The following is a 19,106-nucleotide window of genomic DNA, read 5'->3' on the forward strand; positions in this document are numbered from 1 at the left end:
CTGCCCCCGCACCGCATGCGCAGTGAGAGGCGGCGGCGCGGCGCCTGCGCAGTGCGGCCCCGGGGCGGCGAGCGGGGTCCTTCCCTCTCCGTCCCCCCCGTGTCGTGTCCCCCCCCCCCCCACTCACACAACCTCCTCCCCGTCCGTCTTCGCTTCCTGCGTGCGTGGGCCCGGAGCGGGCGGGGTTTCCGGGAGCGCGGGCGCCGGCGGTGTTGATAAGGCGGAACGGGGAGGGGGGAACGGGGAGGGGGGACCGGGGGGGGGGGGGAAGCCCCACCGCTACCGGGATGAGCGTCCGGCGGAGCCTGCGGCGTCCATGACAGGTGAGGAGCCGGCCCTGCTTCCCCCCACACCACCGCACACCCCCCACTCCCCCCCGCGTCGCGCAATGGTCTCGCCCGCCCCCCGCTGGGCACCGCGCGGACCGCACCACCCGCGCTCCTCCGTCAGGGGTGCGCGGCGCCGCCACCCCCCCCCTTCCGCCCCCCCTTCGCGCGGCCGAATGGACCCGCCCGTCTCCTGAGGGGCGCCGCGGGGACCGCACCACCCGCGGAGTGCGAGGGGGGGTGGGAGGGAGTCCGTATTTCCCCGCCTCCCCCCCCCGGCCCCTGCGATGCGCCCGCCCGCCACGGGGAGGGGATGCTGGGGGGACCGAACCACCCGCCGCTGGCGGGGGGGGGGGGGTCTGTCCTGGTTTGGGGGTGCCTGTGCAGGATGGGGGGCCCTGGCAGAATTGGGGGGGCCTGTCCTAAGGCCCTGAGGTGGGGGAGACTGGGGGGGCTGGCAGGCTTGGGGAGGGTATCCTAGGGGTGCGATGTGTGGGGGCCCTGGCAGGCTCGGAGGGCCCAGGGGGGTGAGGTGGGGGGGGGGGGTTGGGTTTGGGGGGGCTCCTTGTGGGCCTCTGGGGTTTGGGGGTTGTCCCTCACCTGCCACAGGTTTGGGGGGCACCTCTGCTGGCTGGGGACCCCCCAGTATCCCCCCCCACACCCCCCCAAGGGAGAAGCAGCAGCACCCCCCGAGTGAGGTGAGTAACAGCCGCAGCCCCCCGCCATGGGGGGGACACACACGCACCCCTGGCTTCTGCCCGTCCCTGCGGCTTTCGGCACCAAACCTCCTCGGAAAGCTCCTCGTCGCTCGTCCCCGGGATGCAAATCTTTCTTTTTTCTTTCTTTCTTTTTTTTTTTTTTTTGTGGTGGTGGTTTTTTGTTGGGTTTTGTTTTTGTTTTTTTTTTTTAAATTGCCACTTTTCGGTGTGCGTGCCTGGAAACCGCCCTCGCGGCATCTGCGGGGCTGTCAGGATCCCTCGGTGGCAGATACAATCCCCGTCCGTCGTTGGAAATAACCGTAACGATCAGGGCTTGGAGAATGTGTCTAATGACCGCTGCTTCTTCCCGTTCTTCGTTAGCCGGCAGGATCACGTTAAAAATCCTCTGGTGCCCGCGAGGACGAGGAGGGAACCTCGGGGTTTGATGCTTCAAGCTGCCGGCAAGTCCTGAATTGCGATTCTCCCGCTTAAATTATCTTTAAACACACCCAAAAAGCAACAATTTGGTTTGGGTTGGTTTTTTTTTTTTAAACCAACACCGTATTTTTTTTTTCATGTTGCCGTTGAAGGATAATTTGGCGTCGGCTTGGAGAAGTCAGCAGGCTCTGGGTTCGAGAACCTCGCTGTCCTTTGCTTTGCACAAAAATATAATCGAAGGTTCGGTACGACCGATTGAAGGTGTTTAATTGCAGCCGGGGTAATTAGTGTGTAGAAACATGCCCCGGATGTGAATGAGCGATGCTCAGACCTCACCGAAAACATCTTTGCTCTGCTGCTGGTCGCATCCGTGTTTTACCTGCCTCCGGTGCCGCGGATGCGCCGGATCCTCTCTGCCACGCCAAACGAAGCTCTCGGCTGCGGGATGAGCCAATCCCAAAATCTTTCAACCTCCATCCCTGTCAAATCGCTCGTTTAGGGGCTGTTTTTCATGATTTGGGGGATTTTTTATTGTTTTTTATTATAGCGTCTTGCATTCTCGTTGGTATCTGCGGTCCAGATCCCTCGTGGGACACTCGCAGCAGGCTCGGCCTCTCGGGGCCGGTTCCGAAATTAATTAGATCCCTTTCCTGCAGCGAGCTTTTTATTTCCGTTTTAATTAACATCCATGAGGTCTGTGCCGGAGCTCATCCGGGAGCAGATCCGTTTGGAGATTGCCCCTTCAGCAGCTGGAGAAATGTTAGCTCCGTGCGCTGCTGGGATTCTGCCTGTATTTGTTCTGCCCGAATCACCCTGACTGCCTCCCCCGTGTCCCGGGCGAGCGGAGGAGCCTCGGGGATGAACGGAATCCCCAAAATCCTCCTCCCCAAAATGAGATGCTCATGGCGGGGGGACACAGTTTCCCATCGGGAAGGCACGGACAGGTTTACAGGAGCGAGGGAGAGAAATTCTTTTTGGCTGTAAGTTTATGGGGTTGGGGTTTATTTTACCCTGATTAAAACTGAGGGATCTGGGGGGCAGCGAGTCCAAGGTGACTTTGGGGAAACCCGAGGGGGGGGGGGGGGGCAGTCCCCTCCGGCCACCACCGGGATGTGGCACGTCCCCTTGTCCTGACGCCTCCCGTCGCCCGGCGCAGCGGGATTTCGGAGCCTGGGGAGTTAATCCTGTCAGGTGACTCCGATTAATTTTTCTCTAGCTGTTTGTTTTGCAAGGGACTGTGCCCCCCGCCCCCCCCAACCTCGTCCAACCCTCCCGAGGGTTTTAATCCCTCGTTGCGCAGCGGACAGGTAAAGGGATGATGCCGACAAACTTGCTCCGTCCCGGCATCTCCAGGTTTGCGAGGCCGCCGCACTGATTTTTTTTTTTAATTTTGGGGTGGTTTTTTGGGGGGGGAAACTGGTGCAGCGGAGGAGTTTGTAATTGGCGTGTGGGGGTGGCTTCGTGCTGAAACCGGCTGCCTCCCCTCGATGGAGGGGAAAGAAAAGCATCGGGAGCTTTGCCGGCTTTCTTTGAGCAACTCTTTCTTCTCCCGCAGGTCGTCTCCGCTCTCACCGCTTCTTCCGCAGCCGCCGGCGTTAGCCGCCACCTTCCCGGTCCCGCGGCAGAGAGGGGGTTAGAGCCCGCGGCACCACCATGAACGAAGTGTCGGTCGTGAAGGAGGGCTGGCTGCACAAGAGAGGTGAGGGGGGCGAGCTGGGGAGCCAGCTCAGCGGCGGTGGCATCTCTCCAAGGCCGGGTCACCGCGGGGAATCCGGCGCTGCAGCTGCCGCCAGGAAAGGAGAGCTCTGGTTTCCAGTTACCGGGGATTTTAACCTTTCCCCGATGCATGGCGGTGGGGGGGGGGGGTGTCGCTGCTTCTCCTCACCCAAAAACAGGGCGCGAGGTACCTTGGCACCTCAGGGCGTCCCAAAACCCACCGCCACCTTCCCGCTTTGGCTTTCTCCTGCTCCTGGCTCGGCGGCTCTCCCGGCAATCGGCACCGGCGTTCGCTCTGTGGTGCGAGCAAATCCCCCGTCGTTTTTAATTCCTTGCCGCGTTGGGAAGCCGGAGGACAACCCTAATGTCTCCTCGCAGACCCTCTAACCCGGTTTGCCGAGCCACCGGCTGCGGTGGCCCTGTGGCGAGACCCCCAGCCAGCCCTTTTATTTTTAGCTGTGTACGGGGAACGTCGCGGCATTGTAGCAGCTGCGCGCGTGGGGTTTTATTTTTAGACCCATTGAAGGTGGCTCTTATTTTTCCTTCCCTTGCTGAGGGTGGTTTGCAAGGGGAGCAGGCGTCAAAGCCCGCTTTTCTCCCACCGGCAGCCAAGCTGGATCCCTGTGTCCAGCAGTTTCATGGATTCTTCCTTCTTCCGGACAAATATAGCCGGAGAGAGCGAAGCCAGGGACTCCCTCCGATGGTATTTCTTTATCTGGAGCTGCCGAGGCTGCTTAAGGTCAATTTTGGAGCTGCCGGGGGAAGGATGAAGGAGCTTTTTTGGAGTGAGCGTGTTTCAGGCTGACCCGCTGCTCGCACCTCTCCTAAATTACAGCAGCCGGCTGCTTTTTGCAGGAGCTTCTCTGAAGCAGCTCCTAGAAACAGCCCGAAAAAACCCATCCGCTTAAATCTCCATCTACAAAGGATCCTTCTGCTGCTTAATTTGCTGTCTCAGCAACGCGACCCCCCCCTCTACGAGGGGTCCTGCCCTGAACCACCCCTCCCATGCCCCCTCTCCCTCTCGCAGGGGAATACATCAAAACGTGGCGTCCCCGCTATTTCCTGCTGAAAAGCGATGGTTCCTTCATCGGCTACAAGGAACGGCCGGAGACGTCCGACCACAGCTTGCCGCCTCTGAATAACTTCTCGGTAGCGGGTACGTTGGCGTGGGTGGCCTCGGGGGCTGTCCGCCGTTACGAGCCGGCGTCGCGCTGGGTTATCTTCATCCCCGATGCTGTTAGGGATGAGGAAATTTGCTCCCAAACCATCCTCTTCCCTTTTTTTTTAATTAATTTTTGAACCTTCGCAGAGTGCCAGCTGATGAAGACTGAGCGGCCTCGACCCAACACCTTCGTCATCCGATGCTTGCAGTGGACGACGGTCATCGAGAGGACTTTCCACGTGGACTCTCCCGAAGAGCGGTAGGCGCACGGGACGGCCCCTTCCTTTGGGAGTCTGGGATAAAGGGCGCATCGCGTTGATCCTAGCTGGAGGAGAGCCCCAAAATCTCTCAGCTGTGACTCCCAGCTGCCTGCAAAGGCTGGAGGGGCGCGCGCAGCCCCCCTCGATGATCCTCACCGCCTTCCTGTGCCGACAATCCCCCCTTTTTTTTTTTTTTTTTTTTAATTTCCCTCCGTAGCGAGGAATGGATGCGAGCCATCCAGACGGTAGCAAACAGCCTGAAGAACCAGGAACCAGCGACGGACGCGATGGATTACAAATGCGGATCTCCTAACGACACCACCGGCGCCGAGGAGATGGAGGTGGCCGTCAGCAAAACCCGCGCCAAGGCCGTAAGTCACCCCCGGCGTGGCACCGGTGCGTGCCGCAAGCAGGATTGCGGCGGGTTGGGACCACCGAGCAATGAGGGAGGTGGTGTCCGCTGTCACCGGGATAATTGCGGGTGAAATAGCCTGGAAAATCCTTTTCCCATCCCGGATCCCACTCGCCCACGCCGCAAACTCTCACCTCCGTCTGCCCGTTTCTCCTCAGACCATGAACGATTTCGATTACCTGAAGCTCCTGGGAAAGGGAACTTTCGGCAAAGTCATCTTGGTGCGGGAAAAGGCCACTGGCCGCTATTACGCCATGAAAATCCTACGGAAAGAGGTCATCATTGCGAAAGTATGTGCCGATCCTCAGCGGGGCGTGAGGGGGAGAGTCGGGAGCCGGCAGGGCTTAGGGGATCGCAAAATCGTTTAGGTTGAAGGGACCTTTAAAAATCATCTAGTCCGACCCCCCCCGAACGTCGGGATGGCTTTCAGAACCCATCTCCAAAGCTGCTGAGCGATGCCCGGTTCCTGCTGTGCCCTAAATACTGGGGGATTCCAGGAATTATCCTAATTTCCAAACTCCGGGGCGCGTGGTGTAACACGCGGTTGGGTGACGCCAGGGAATCCACTTGTTCACCGTTCTCTTGGGGGATGTAGCGCGGCCGCGTCCTCATCCGGACAATCCAACCAGTAAACCCTTCTCCCCGCGGGGATGAAAACAGGGCAGAGGTCGGCGTTTCGAGCTCCCATCCCTGGTTTTTCCTTTTTATTTTTGTTTTTCTGGGAATAGCTGGCAGCGGTGAAAAACAATCTCTGATTATCCAGAAACGATGCTTTAATTTCTCCTCCCTTTGCAGGACGAGGTGGCGCACACTGTTACGGAGAGCCGGGTGCTGCAGAACACTAGGCACCCCTTCCTCACTGTAAGTAGCAGCGAAGGAGCAAAGGGGCACCCCAAAACTGACCCGTCCCTTCCCCTCACTGCTTCCTTTGGAAGCCCTGCTGCTTCTCCAAGCCCTTTTTTTTTTTTTTCTTTCTTTCCCCCCCCTCTTTCAGGCGCTGAAATACGCCTTTCAGACGAACGATCGCCTTTGCTTTGTCATGGAGTACGCCAATGGCGGAGAGGTGGGAGCTTAAAACCCGACGTTCCCCCCTCCAGGGGCTTGGAAGGACCTAAATCACTCGTTTAGGGGACAATTTATGCCACAATCTCCCCTCCGGAGGCAGAGCGCGCAGCTCTGCTCTCGCCCAGAGCTTTCCCAGCCCTTCGCTCGCCTTCCTCGCTCTCCAGGGGAGGAAGCGGGACCCCCGGGAACCCTCCTCCTCATCACCCAGGGAGCCACGGACACCGCAGCACCTCCGGCTCCTTTACCCTGCGCTCGTGTCCGGCTTTGTTTCCCCAGCCCCGACACGTTTTCCTCGCATGGGGAACGCAGCCCACGGCACGGCCCCTCTCGCAGACGACACGCAGCGGCGTTTTCCCCCCTGCAAGCAGAGCGGAAAGGGAGGAGGCATCGATATTTTGACCGCTTAGCGCACATGATCGCATTAGCTGCATGCTGAGAGCGATTAACCCGGGTTTTCACCAGGGATTTCTTTTTTTAAGTGCTCGTTGATCAGCTGTTTTCTTTTTTTTTTTTACTTTTTACTTTTTTCTTTTTTTTCTCTTTCCCTCAAGCTGTTTTTCCACCTCTCAAGAGAACGCGTCTTCACGGAGGACCGAGCCCGTTTCTACGGCGCAGAAATAGTCTCTGCACTGGAGTATTTGCACTCCCGGGACGTGGTGTACAGGGACATCAAGGTACCAGCCCAGCAGCAACGGCGTCCGTAAGCGGCCGCCTTCACCCTGCCTCAGCGCCAGCACAATTTTAATCTTCCCAGGCTGGAGTTTGGGGGTGCGGAGTCACTCCCAGCTCCCCTAAAAAATCCCCCTGAGGTTCCTCGAAGGGTTTCAGCCGACCGAGCGTCGCACTCCCAACTTTGCTCAGCTCCAGACCTTTTCTCCCGCCCGTCTGCTATTTTTTTTTTTTTTTTTTTTCCCCAGCTGGAAAACCTCATGCTGGACAAAGACGGCCACATCAAAATCACCGACTTCGGGCTCTGCAAGGAAGGCATCACGGATGGAGCCACCATGAAGACTTTCTGCGGCACTCCCGAGTACCTGGCTCCGGAGGTACTTAAAGCTTTTCCCGCACCCAAAAATCTTGTGCCAAAGAGGTTTTTTGGCTTTTTTTTTTTCCGTGGAGGTTATTCCCAAACGACTTGGGTTGTATCTAGAACGGGTTTCCCTTCTCCCTCCTCGGGTTCTTCAGCCTCGTCGGCACCGTATCCTTCATCTTCCCCCCTCCCCGCGCAGGTCCTGGAGGACAACGATTACGGCCGCGCTGTGGACTGGTGGGGCCTGGGGGTCGTCATGTACGAGATGATGTGCGGCCGCCTCCCCTTCTACAACCAGGACCACGAACGTCTCTTTGAGCTGATCCTCATGGAGGAAATCCGTTTCCCTCGTACGCTCAGCCCCGAAGCCAAATCCTTGTTGGCCGGGCTGCTCAAGAAAGATCCCAAACAGAGGTGAGGATCCGCCGGGGGCGGCCGGGGAGGGAACCCCGCGGCTTTACCGGCGTTTCCGGACGTGCCTCTCGGTGACTGCAGGCTCGGCGGAGGTCCCAGTGACGCCAAGGAGGTTATGGAGCATCGCTTCTTCGCCCCCGTCAACTGGCAGGACGTGGTTCAGAAGAAGGTAGGAAGGGGAAAGGGAGAGTTTTGAAGGGGGCGGGTGGGCGCTCAGCGCGCCGCCGGCGAGTGAAATTCTCCTGCTCTCCGTCAGCTGGTGCCGCCGTTCAAGCCCCAAGTGACGTCCGAGATCGACACGCGGTATTTCGACGACGAGTTCACCGCCCAATCCATCACCATCACGCCGCCGGATCGCTGTGAGTGCCGATAGCGCCCCGAAATGGGGACCTGACCCCCCCTCATGCCACCTCCTGTGACTGCCGTGGTGCTGGGTGTCACCCGAGGGGCCGGTGGCATCGCCGTCACGCCTCTATAAAAGCTCAGGGTCCCTCTCACGAAGTTTTGGGCGGCTTCGGTGGCATCTCCGCCACAGGGGGGAGCGGGGGAAGCTTGCGAACGCCCCGGGGAGCCTTCGTCAGCATCTTCCTCGCCCTCAAAGCAGTCCCTGGCTTTGCAGATGACAACATGGGTTCCCTGGAGAACGACCAGCGGACGCACTTCCCCCAGTTCTCCTACTCCGCCAGCATACGGGAGTAACCGGCAGCAGCGGGATTTGGCCTCCGAGGAGGAGGAGGAGGGTTTGGGGGTTCGCTCACGGCAAGGCGGGGGGGGGGGGGAATTTCCCTTCCGTGCCCGGCAGCCGGGGAGCGGGATGCTGCGGCTCGCCGGTGTCGCGCTGCGGCGCCTTTTGGAAGCCGGACCCCTCCCAAGTGCTCTTGCTCCGTGGCGCCGAGCTGCGCCTCCTGCCCCTAGCCTAGGACTGCTTTGATTTTAATTATTATTATTATTATTTTTATTTTTTAAAACTCCTAGAAGTGCTCGCAGCTTTTTTAAACCAACCCCCGTGGCCTTGACACCCCCCCTTCCCCCAGAAAGCTCGGCCAACCCTCCGCCCAGTAAAACCCACTGCTCCCAGTTGGGAGAGAAGCTGTTTCGACAGCGGAAGGGAGGGGAAAACAAACCAGAACCGCGGCTGGGATCCCAAATCCGGCTGCCCCAAGAAGGGGGGAAACCCCCGAGACTGTCGCGGGGCCCCTCAAATCCTCCCGGCTCTGCTCTGAACCGAACTGAACTCACGGCAACCGAAAACCAACCGTAACCACCGAATCGGCGGAGGGGGAACGCCGCGGCCCTAAGGAAAACACGACCCTAAAAGCAATAGTTTGGCTTCTCCGGTGCCTTAAAGCCAAGAGTCGCGGTGACGCCGGGCTCGCTCACGCCGGCCACGTCCTCCGGTGAACAACGGCAGCACCAGAACGCTCCCAGCGCGGAGGGACGGGGCTTTTGTCGACGCGACATCCCCGGCTGCCTGATCCGCGCCCGACGGTAGACGCCACCGTTACCGCGCCAGCGCGGCACAACGCCGGTGGGACGCGGCACAACGCCGGTGGGACGCGGCACAACGCCGGTGGGACGCGGCGTTTGGGGAGCGCCGCCTTCGCCGCAGCACCCGCACCGGCACGCCGGGCCCATGACAAGCTGGACTTGCCGCCCGGCATCTCGTGGCGCAGCCGACGCCGCGGTTTGGAGGTAGGAATTTGGTGCCTGGTGCCGCTTCCCTGCGGGGAGGAACCGAGAAAAGTCGCTTTTTCTTACTTAGTTCCTAGTTGCCCAAATTGAGTTGAATTAACTTAAAAAAGAATACAGGAGTGGGGAAGGGAATGACACCCCCCCCCCCTCGACGAGGCGGTGGTGGCCGCGGTGGCCCCGGCGCGGTGGCAGTGGCCAGCCGGCAGCTCTCGCCTACCCTCAAATTTGTACGGTACAAGCAATAAAATGGGGGATTTTTTGTTCTTTTTGTAATTGGTATTTTTGGAGGAATTGGGATCTTGGGTTCCTGAGCGGGGAGGGGCTTGGGCCCTGCTCCGGCTGCTCCCCAGTCACCCCAAGAGTGCGCCTGAGGACCCCCCCCAGCACCCAAATAGTGCTCTGGGGGTCCCTGCAGCCCCCAATAGTGCTCCCAGGGACCCCCAGTCACCCCAGTAATGCTCCTGGGGTGCCTAAAGACCCCAGAGCCCTCCCTGGGACCCCCCTGGCACCCCAATAGTGCTCCTGGGGGCCCCCCCAATCACCCCAGTAATGCTCTGGGGGTCCCTGAAGACCCCAATAGTGCTCCTGGGGCCCCCGAGGACCCCCAAAACCTTCCCTGGGACCCCCCCAGTCACCCCAGTAGTGCTCCTGGGACTCCCCCAGTCACCCCAATAGTGCACCAGGGTCCCCCAATTGCTCTCTTGCTCCCACACATCGCGTCCCCCTCCCCAGAGGTGTCATCCCCCCCCCGGCAGGTGACGGCACAGGACGCGGTGTCGGTCACCGAACCCTTTACTGGTGGCTCCGGGCGCTGCCCAGCGTCCCCACGGGGGGGGGGGGGTGACATGGGGGGGGGGGGCTCAGAGCTGCAGGAACTCGGCCACGAAGGCCACCAGGATCTTGCACAGGTCCTCCACCGTGGGGGGGTCCAGGTTGTCCTCGGTGTCCTCGAGCGTGTGCCACACGCGTGGGAAGGGCGTGGGGATCAGGTGCAGCACGGGCACGCCTGCGGGGACACGGTGGGGGAGGGACGTGCACACACACACACACACACACACACGTGTCACCCTGCACACACCCCCCCCCCCAGCTCCTCCCAGGGGCCACGGGAGTGGAGCAGCCCCGGTGCGGGGGGGGGGGGGGACACACACACAGACGTCACCTCGCTGGAGGAACGGGACGTGGTCGTCCTCGACGGGTCCTGGGGCCGGGCTGAGGCGGAAGAAGGGCTGGGCCCGGGGGGGGGCGTGCAGCAGCCCCAGACGCCGCAGCCGCTGCTCTGGGACGGGGACAGGACACAGGGACAGGACACGGGGACAGGACACGGGGACAGGACACGGGGACAGGACACGGGGACAGGACCTTCCGTGTCACCACCAGCCCTCGTCCCCGGGTCCATCCCTGTCCCAACCCTGGGTCCCGCCTCGTCTCTCATCCCTGTCCCCATCCCACCCCATCCCCGTGTCCCAGCACGTCCCGCCCCGTCCCCATCCCCTTGTCCCTATCCCTGTGTCCCACCACATCCCATCCCCTTGTCCCCACCCTGTCCCCGTGTCCCACCACTCCTGTCCCATCCCCATCCTTATGTCCCACCACATCCCATCCCTGTCCCCTTGTCCCCGTCCTTGTGTCCCACCACGTCCCGTCCCATCCCATCCCCTTGTCCCCACGTCCCACCACATCCCGTCCCAACCCCGTGTCCCACCACATCCCATCCCATCCCCTTGTCCCATCCTCGTGTCCCACCGATGGCGACGAGGCGCAGGAACCAGTGGTGGGTGCGGGGGAAGTGGCTGTGGATGGCAGGGTGGGGGGCGCCCAGCAGGTCCAGCAGCACCAGCAGGCTCTGGGGACACCGGCACGGCCATGGGGACACCGGCACGGGGACGACCACTCTCAGATGCCGTGGGACTGTCCCGGCTGTGCCAACGCCATGTCACCGCGCCTGGGTGCCACCAGACCACCCACTGCTGTCCCACCACCCTCGGGTGCCCCCAGCCGCCGCAGTCTCGGTGCCACCCACCATGGCGGTGATCTGGGTGCCGCGGGGCCCGTGGGGGGTGGCGGCCATCCGCGCAGCCAGGTGCCGGGCGCCGTAGAGGGAGTCGGTGGCGCTCCAGTCCCCAAAGGCCTCCTCCCCGTCCAGGAACAGCAGCTGCAGCGTCACCTCCACGCCCTGCCGGGACCCCGGTGTCGGGGGGGGGGGGGGTGACCCAGGGGGGTCCCAGGGTGGGGGACACAACACCCAGGTGACCCTGGGAGGACCCGAGTGTCCTGGGCTGGGGGGGGGGGTGTGTCAGGACAGACCCAGGAGTCCTGGAGGGGGGGGATTGGAAGGGACTCGGGTGTCCAGGGGGAACCCAGGCATCCGGGGGGGGGGTCCTGGGGGGACACCCAGCAATCTGGGGGGGGGGTTCCAGGCATCCGGGGGGGGTCTGGGGGGAGGTCTAAGCATCTGGGGGGGGGGTTCTGAGGCAACACCCAGCCATCCTGGGGGGGTCCATGGGGAACCCGGGGTGTCCCGGGGTGGGGGTGTGTTTCGAGGCCCAGGCCCACCCTCCATCACCCACCCCGTCCTTGGCGCGCCGCAGGGGCTGGTCGAGGGCGGCCGCCAGCTCCAGGAGGATGGCGCAGGGTACGGCTGAATCGGTGGCCCCCAAAAAAACCTGTTGGCCAGGCCCGGAGGGCAAAACCTTGGTGTCGTAGTGACAGGCGAGGACCAGGCGGCGGGGGGCGGCGGGGGCCACCGTGGCCACCACGTTGGTGAAGGTCACTGGTCCGTGGGGAGTCGCCGCTTGGAAGGCGTCGAGCTCCAGGTGCCAGGCGGCCCCCAGAGCACCCAAACGCCCCATGATGTGCTGCGGGGACCAGGGTGCCCCCCCTGCGGTGAGCAGCACGGGGGGGGGGGGTACCCTAGGGTTTATTTTGGGGGGGGGGGGGGTCTTACCTGGCGGGCGGCACGGCTCCCCGGCCCCCCCGGCACCCGTTCCCGCAGGAGGGGCCGCAGGAAGGCGTCCCGCAGGCGGGTGGGATCCAGCCGCCCCAGCAGTGCCCGGAGAGCCGGCTCCGAGTGGGGGCCGGGGGGGTCCTGGGGGTGGGGGGGGTGGGTTATTGGGGTCCCTCAGGGGAGTTTGGGGGTCCCTGGAGGGGCCCGGGGAGAGGGCTCGCGGGGTGCCCATGGGTGCGTTGGGTGCCCCAGTGATGGGGTCGGGGTGGGGGGGAGTCAGGGAGGGGGATGAGGGATTTTGCCCCCCCCCCCCCGGGGGAGGTCTGAGGGGCCCATGGGGGGGCTCCATGATGGGGTGGGGGGGTCCTGGGGAGCCTGGAGGGGGCTGATGGCCCCGGGGGATGTTGGGGGCCCCGGGGCGGGGGGGGGGTCTGGGTGCCCCGGGATCCATGGGGTGCCTCCAGGATTGGGGGGTCCTGACAGGAGCGGGGGGCCCTGGGGAGGGCGGGGGTTCCCCGTGGGGGCTGGGGGCTCCGGGGGACATGCCGGGCATCCCCTCCCCGGGACCCCCCACCGGGACCCCCTGCCCGAGACCCACCGGGATTCCCCCCCGATCCCCTCCCCTCACTCACCGGGCCAGTGCCCCGTTCCCCGCCGGGCCAGACGACGTAGAGAAGCGCGACGGCAGCCGCCAGCGCCAGGAGCGGCAGCAGCGGCCGGGGGCAGCGGCGGGACCGCGGGCAGAGCCCGGAACCCAGGACCGGGACCGGCACCAGCACCGGGCCGGGACCGGGACCCGAACCCGCGGCCCGGGCCCGGCGGGAACCACCGGCGCCCTTCCGCATGGCGCGGGGGGCGGGGCCTCCTGGGGAGGGAGGCGAGGCCTCCCCGGGGGCGTGACCGCACCTGTGACGGGGACGCGGCTGATAGGGCGCGGGGCGGGACTTGCGCGCTAGGCCACGCCCTCGCCCCGCGAAGCGGGCTCCGCATGCGCGGCGGCCCGGGGCAGAAGTTCGCGCATGCGCAGGCGCGCCTGTACGGACACGCGTCTGTACGGACAACGCGGGGCGGGTGTCACTGTCAGTGGTGATGTCACTCTCCACGTGTGATGTCACCGCAGATATCTCCTGGGGGGTGTGGGGGGTGTCACTTCAGAAGGAGCAGGACGTGACCCCAGAGACGTTACCCTGGATGGGGAGGTCACCCGGGTGGGGACGTCACACAGACAGGACGTCACCCCGGAGGGGGCCACCACCCTCCATGGGCCTGATGTCACCCTCCATGGGCCTGATGTCACCCTCCATGGGGCCACCACCCTCCATGGGCCTGATGTCACCCTCCATGGGCCTGATGTCACCCCGGAGGGGGCCACCACCCTCCATGGGCCTGATGTCACCCTCCATGGGCCTGATGTCACCCTCCATGGGGCCACCACCCTCCATGGACCTGATGTCACCCTCCACGGGGCCATCACCATGGGCCATCACCCCGGTTGAGGCCATCGCCATGGGGCCACCACCCTCCATGTGGTCATGACCCTCCACAGAGGCCATCACCCTCCATGGAGCCATTGCTCTCCATGGGACCATCACCCCAGATGGAGATGTCACCCTCCATGGGGCCACCATCCTCCATGGGGCCACAACCCCATTTGGGGCCATCGCCATGGGGCCACCACCCTCCACAGAGCCATCACCCTCCATGGGGCCACCATCCTCCATGGGGCCACCACCCCGGTTGAGGCCATCGCCATGGGGCCACCACCCTCCATGGGGCCATCACCCCGGTTGAGGCCATCGCCATGGGGTCGCCACCCTCCACGTGGTCATGACCCTCCACAGAGGCATCACCCTCCATGTGGCCACCACCCCAGACAAGGATGTCACCTTCCACCCTGACACCCCACCCCTCCCTACCCCCCTTCCACTTTGTTCCTTTCTTTTGGCATTTGATGATTTCTTTTCTTCCTTTTTTTGTTTTGTTTTGTTTTGTTTTTTTCCACCTCTTCTTCCACCGCCGCGGACAACCTCCCCACTCCCCCCCCCCGCCCTCCCTCCCCCCCCAACCCCATCTCCACGTTCCCCAAGATCCACCACCGTCGTGTCCCCCCCCTCCTCTGGCGTTCGTCCCTTCACCTGCCGTCGTCGCGCCGGGCGGCCGGGTGCACCCAGTTGTTATCGTGCAAGCCCACCCTACAACCGGGCGCCTCCTTGTCGGGTCTCCGACAGCACATCCAGTAGGATCGCCCGTAAGGCAGGTCGTGGTGGTAGGGTTTGGGATGCCACCGGCACAGGGACACGTCCCCTTTCTCGTAATGCTTCTTGCACTGCTTGCAGGGATCGTCGCGGTAGAGGGGGTCGCGGTTCCAGCGGGAATCGGTGGCCTGCACCCCGAAGGTCTCGATGATGGATTTGAAGTAGTGACAGGAGCACTTGAGGGCGGCCAGCGCTTGGGTGGGCAGGTAGCTGAAGATCTTCACCATGACGTGCTCCGGCAGGAGGAGCATGTACTGCCGAGGTTCCAGCAGCCGCTGGATCTTGAAGCGGATCTCCAAAAAGTCGTGGGAGACGTGACGGTACAACCGGCAAAGCGAGGGGTCGGGGACAGCCGACGGCTCCTCGCCAGCCTCCGTGTCCTCCGCCGTCGGCGTCTCCTCGGGGACGGGCAGGAGGAAGAGCTGCCCCGGCGGCGGGTCCTCCTGCGCCGCCACCGGCAGCCGCACCGTCTCCTCCTTCATCTTCTTGGCGCTGTCCTTGCCGAAGAAGACACATTGGTCCACCACCCCCGTCACCACCACGTCCACGTGGAAACCCGAGGCGCAATCCCGCGACGACGCCGACGACCCCTCGCCGGTTCCATCGCCCGTCTCCGGCTTGACGGCGGTCGCTGACCCCTCGCCGCACCCCATGTCCACGTCGGGGCCGTCGCCATCCCCTTTGGGACCGGCGGCGGCCAGGAGGAACTCCACGTTGTTGGGCAGCGCGTCGCGGGACGGGCTGATCAGCTGGTAGAGGTCACACGTGATCTTGTCCTTGGCGCGACCGCCGGCGTTACCGCCGCCGCTCGCCGTCCCGCAGCTCATAAAGACGCAGTTGGGCCGCCCGACGGCACCCGGTTCAGCCGCGGCGGCTCCGGCGCGAGGTTCGCGACCGCTGGAGATGCGGAAGGCGATGCGTACCTCGCCGTGACCCGGCGCCGATGCCGCCGCCGCCGCCGCGCATTCGGCGCCCGGGCGGCACAAGCCGTTGGGTCGGGCGCCGCCGTGTTCCCGTTGCCGTGACTCGAAGTGGGCAACGGCTTCGGCCACCCGGCTGCAATCGGAGCCATTCGGCGCTTTGGTTTCGCCGCTGGCCGCCTCCACGAAGACAACCGGGGCGGCGGGAGCGCCACAGGGCCGGGGGAAGTTCTGCAACGCCAGCGCCGTCCTCTGCTCCACCAAAGCCACCATCTCTGCCACCGACAGCAAGTCGGGGGCTTCGCCGGCGGCGCCAGACGCTTCGCCGGGATGCTGGCAAGCCGGGTCCCTGCCGCCGGTAGCCCACGCCGGGCTTGGCTTGCTCTTGGCGGGGTCGTGGCAGCGTCGGCGCCGCTTGGCTTTGGAGCTATCGCTGCCCCAGTTGCCTTTTACCTTCATGGTGCTGGCGCGGCCCCCACCGCCGCCGCCGCTGCTGCCGCCGCCACCGCACTGGTGAGCCACGAAGAAAGCCACTTTCTCCTTGGTGTTGCCCGGTTTGATGACGTACCACGTGTCCAGCAACACCCGACCTTCCTCTGCCGACGCCGGGGGAGCCGGGGTCGCGTCGGCGGGAGCCGGCGGCGTGTTTTCGGAGGGGGCCCGGGCTCCGGCGGGTTCTTCGGCGGGACGGCAGGAGAAGGGTTTCTTGGCAGAGCCGGGACCGGGGCATGGTTTGTTTTGGGAATAAGTGCCGAAGGGCCGCGGGCACCAGAGCTGCAGCTGGGGGAAGGCGTTGGGCTCCATCAGGGCAGCATGGCACTGCCGACGCTGCCGACGCTGCTGCGGGCTTGCCGGCGCCCGTGCCCAGGCCTGCCGGGAGAGAAAGGGTGTTAGTGGGGCTGGCGGGGACAGTATGGGGACGGTGTGGGCACAGTATAGGGATGGTATGGGGACGGTGTGGGCACGGTATGGGGATGGTATGGGGACAGTATGGGCACGGTATGGGGATGGTATGGGAACAGTATGGGGACGGTGTGGGCATGGTATGGGGATGGTATGGGAACAGTATGGGGACGGTATGGGCACGGTATGGGGATGGTACGGGGACAGTATGGGCACGGTATGGGGACAGTATGGGCACGGTATGGGCACGGTATGGGGACGGTGTGGGCACGGTATGGGGATGGTACGGGGACAGTATGGGCACGGTATGGGGACGGTATGGGCACGGTATGGGGACGGTGTGGGCACAGTATGGGGACGGTGTGGGGATGGTACGGGGACAGTATGGGGACAGTATGGGGACGGTATGGGGATGGTATGGGCACGGTATGGGGACAATATGGGGATGGTATGGGGATGGTATGGGGAAGGTATGGGGAAGGTATGGGGACGGTGGGGGGGGGGGGGGTGCGGGGCGGGTGTGGGGCTGGTGTGGGCCTCCTGGGGACACCATGGGGCTGGCAGGGTTAAAGGGGCCGTTCCCATCCCCATTCCCATTCCCGTTCCTATTCCTATTCCCATTCCTGTTCCCGTTCCCATTCCCATTCCTGTTCCCATTCCCGTTCCCATTCCTGTTCCCATTCCCATTCCCGTTCCTGTTCCCGTTCCCATCCCCATCCCCGTTCCCGTTCCCATCCCCATCCCCGTTCCCGTTCCCATCCCCATTCCTGTTCCCATTCCCATTCCCGTTCCCATCCCCATTCCCATTCCCATCCCCATTCCCATTCCCATTCCCGTTCCCATCCCCATTCCCATCCCCATCCCCATTCCCATTCCCATTCCCATCCCCATTCCTGTTCCCATTCCCATTCCCATCCCCATTCCCGTTCCCATCCCCATCCCCATTCCCATTCCCATTCCCGTTCCCATCCCCATTCCCATTCCCATTCCCGTTCCCATTCCCGTTCCCATCCCCATTCCCATTCCCATCCCCATTCCTGTTCCCATTCCCATTCCCGTTCCCATCCCCATTCCCATCCCCATCCCCATTCCCATTCCCATTCCCGTTCCCATTCCCATTCCCGTTCCCATTCCCATCCCCATTCCCATTCCCATTCCCGTTCCCATTCCCATTCCCATTCCCATCCCCATTCCTGTTCCCATTCCCATTCCCGTTCCCATCCCCATTCCCATCCCCATCCCCATTCCCATTCCCATTCCCGTTCCCATCCCCATTCCCATTCCCATTCCCATTCCCATTCCCGTTCCCATTCCCATTCCCGTTCCCATCCCCATTCCCGTTCCCATTCCCGTTCCCGTTCCCATTCCCGTTCCCATTCCCATCCCCATCCCCATTCCCATTCCCGTTCCCATTCCCGTTCCCATTCCCATCCCCATTCCCGTTCCCATCCCCATTCCCGTTCCCGTTCCCATCCCCATTCCCGTTCCCGGGGTCACCGCCCCCCCCCCCCGTTGCACACTCATCCCACGCCCCGCCCCTCGCGAAGGCCCCGCCCACACGCACCTAAACCACGCCCCCTCCCCGAACGCCCCGCCCCCTCCCCGGCACAGCCGCCTCCGGCGCGGCCCGCAGGGGGGCGTGGCCCCGCCTTTAAAACGCCCCGCCCCTTCTAACGGCCCGCGGCGGTAGCCGTTTGGTGACAGGCCCCGCGCGCCAGGCGGCGGCCAATCAGAGAGCTGCGTTCGGGCCATGCCTATATATGGACGGCGGCAGCGCGGCGGGCGGGGGGCGTGGCCGGCGGTGGGGCGGGGCCTGCGAGGGCTGTGTGGCCGGGTGGCCCCGCCCTCCCCCGGGCCGCGGGGATGGGAGGGGGGCGGACACGGTCACGCGTGGGGCTGGGGTGGGGGGGGGGGTGTCCCAGCCCGACACACACCTCCCCGGGGAAGGGCGGGGGGGCATGGAGGGAGAGCCGATGACCCTCGTGGGTAACGCGAGGCCGGGCCTGTCCCCGCCCCAGGTGTGACACGGGGACGCACCCGCTCGCCCCCCCCTCCCCGCGCAACACTGGGACACGCGTGTCCCCACGCGCGACACAGGGACGCGGCCCCGGCCTCGCGCAAGACGAGGACAGCACCGTCCCCGAGCGCAAAGCGCGGGCACTCCCGTCCCCGGTGTCCCACGGGCGCGGAGCCGCGTCCCGCCCCCCCCCCCGATATGTCAAGGGTGGGACTACCCCGGTGTACCGCCGCCTCATCCCCTCGGTGTGTCACGAGTGGCAGACGCCTGTTCCCGGTGAGGGACGCGGGGGTGGGGGGGTGGGGGGGGCCTTCCCCCGGCCCAGCGGCCGTTACCGACCACCGGCCCCGGGGGTTCCGCCACAGCCCCGCAGGGCCCCGCCACGCCCACGGGGCCCCGCCCGCCCACGCCCACGCTTCCCCCCACACACACCCTCACACACACACCCCCCCTCCGTGGCCCGGGCCCCGCCCGGTGCCGCCGCCCCTCCCCCGCTCACCGGGCAGGTGCCGGGCGCGGCCGCTCCGCCTCTCCGCGCCGCTTCCGGGGTGCCCCGCGCATGCGCGCACGGCCGCCGCGCTCTGCGCATGCGCTGCGAGGGGGCTGCTGGGAGTTGTAGTCCCCGAAGACTCCGCGCATGCGCAAAGGTGTGCGCTGGGAGGCGCAGTCTACGCGTGGAACTGGGGGGGGGGTGTGGGGGGGTGTGTGTGTGTGTCCCCCTCCACGCCCCTGGTCACCCCACACACGGTTTTGCCATCACCCAGTGACACCCCAGTATTCCCCACAGTGACACCCCCACACACCCCCCACGCAGGTCACCAGTGGCACCCTGAATGACCCTCCCCACTGAC

At 64.2% G+C, this 19,106-nt stretch overlaps 2 protein-coding genes across 8 annotated transcripts; one reads left to right on the forward strand and one right to left on the reverse strand.

The window, feature by feature from the left end:
* Positions 1 to 45: 45 nt before the first annotated feature.
* AKT2 (AKT serine/threonine kinase 2) lies at positions 46 to 9,477 on the forward strand. 4 transcript variants are annotated; one of them, XM_054808117.1, is made up of 14 exons: positions 46 to 323; positions 3,018 to 3,161; positions 4,206 to 4,334; positions 4,488 to 4,599; positions 4,818 to 4,971; positions 5,171 to 5,302; positions 5,808 to 5,873; positions 6,007 to 6,075; positions 6,629 to 6,751; positions 6,995 to 7,123; positions 7,307 to 7,521; positions 7,603 to 7,690; positions 7,778 to 7,880; positions 8,141 to 9,477. In XM_054808117.1, exons 2-14 carry the CDS (start codon positions 3,116 to 3,118, stop codon positions 8,218 to 8,220), a joined length of 1,446 nt encoding a protein of 481 aa, XP_054664092.1. In that variant the 5' UTR covers positions 46 to 323; positions 3,018 to 3,115; the 3' UTR covers positions 8,221 to 9,477. The 4 variants fall into 4 exon arrangements, with proteins under 4 accessions (XP_054664092.1, XP_054664095.1, XP_054664094.1 ...); XM_054808120.1 differs by lacking the exon at positions 46 to 323 and adding an exon at positions 1,005 to 1,024; XM_054808119.1 differs by lacking the exon at positions 46 to 323 and adding an exon at positions 1,600 to 1,702.
* Positions 8,459 to 18,832, reverse strand: FBXO46 (F-box protein 46). Of its 4 annotated transcripts, XR_008574509.1 has the most exons (8): positions 12,793 to 13,034; positions 12,161 to 12,301; positions 11,784 to 12,071; positions 11,237 to 11,389; positions 10,960 to 11,059; positions 10,376 to 10,492; positions 10,003 to 10,219; positions 8,459 to 9,242 (listed from the first exon to the last, which is right to left on the reverse strand). XR_008574509.1 is itself a non-coding variant. In XM_054808110.1 (7 exons), the coding sequence occupies exons 1-7, from the start codon at positions 13,003 to 13,005 to the stop codon at positions 10,074 to 10,076; spliced, it is 1,158 nt and encodes a 385-aa protein (XP_054664085.1). In that variant the 5' UTR covers positions 13,006 to 13,034; the 3' UTR covers positions 9,992 to 10,073. The 4 variants fall into 4 exon arrangements, 3 of the variants coding, with proteins under 3 accessions (XP_054664085.1, XP_054664086.1, XP_054664084.1); XM_054808110.1 differs by lacking the exon at positions 8,459 to 9,242 and having other exon boundaries at positions 9,992 to 10,219; XM_054808111.1 differs by lacking the exons at positions 8,459 to 9,242; positions 10,003 to 10,219; positions 10,376 to 10,492; ... (2 more) ...; positions 12,161 to 12,301; positions 12,793 to 13,034 and adding exons at positions 14,296 to 16,205; positions 18,755 to 18,832 and having other exon boundaries at positions 11,837 to 12,071.
* Between the last annotated feature and the right edge of the window lie 274 nt (positions 18,833 to 19,106).

This window comes from Grus americana, chromosome 34 (assembly GCF_028858705.1).
Source record: "Grus americana isolate bGruAme1 chromosome 34, bGruAme1.mat, whole genome shotgun sequence".
Lineage (NCBI taxonomy): Eukaryota > Metazoa > Chordata > Aves > Gruiformes > Gruidae > Grus > Grus americana.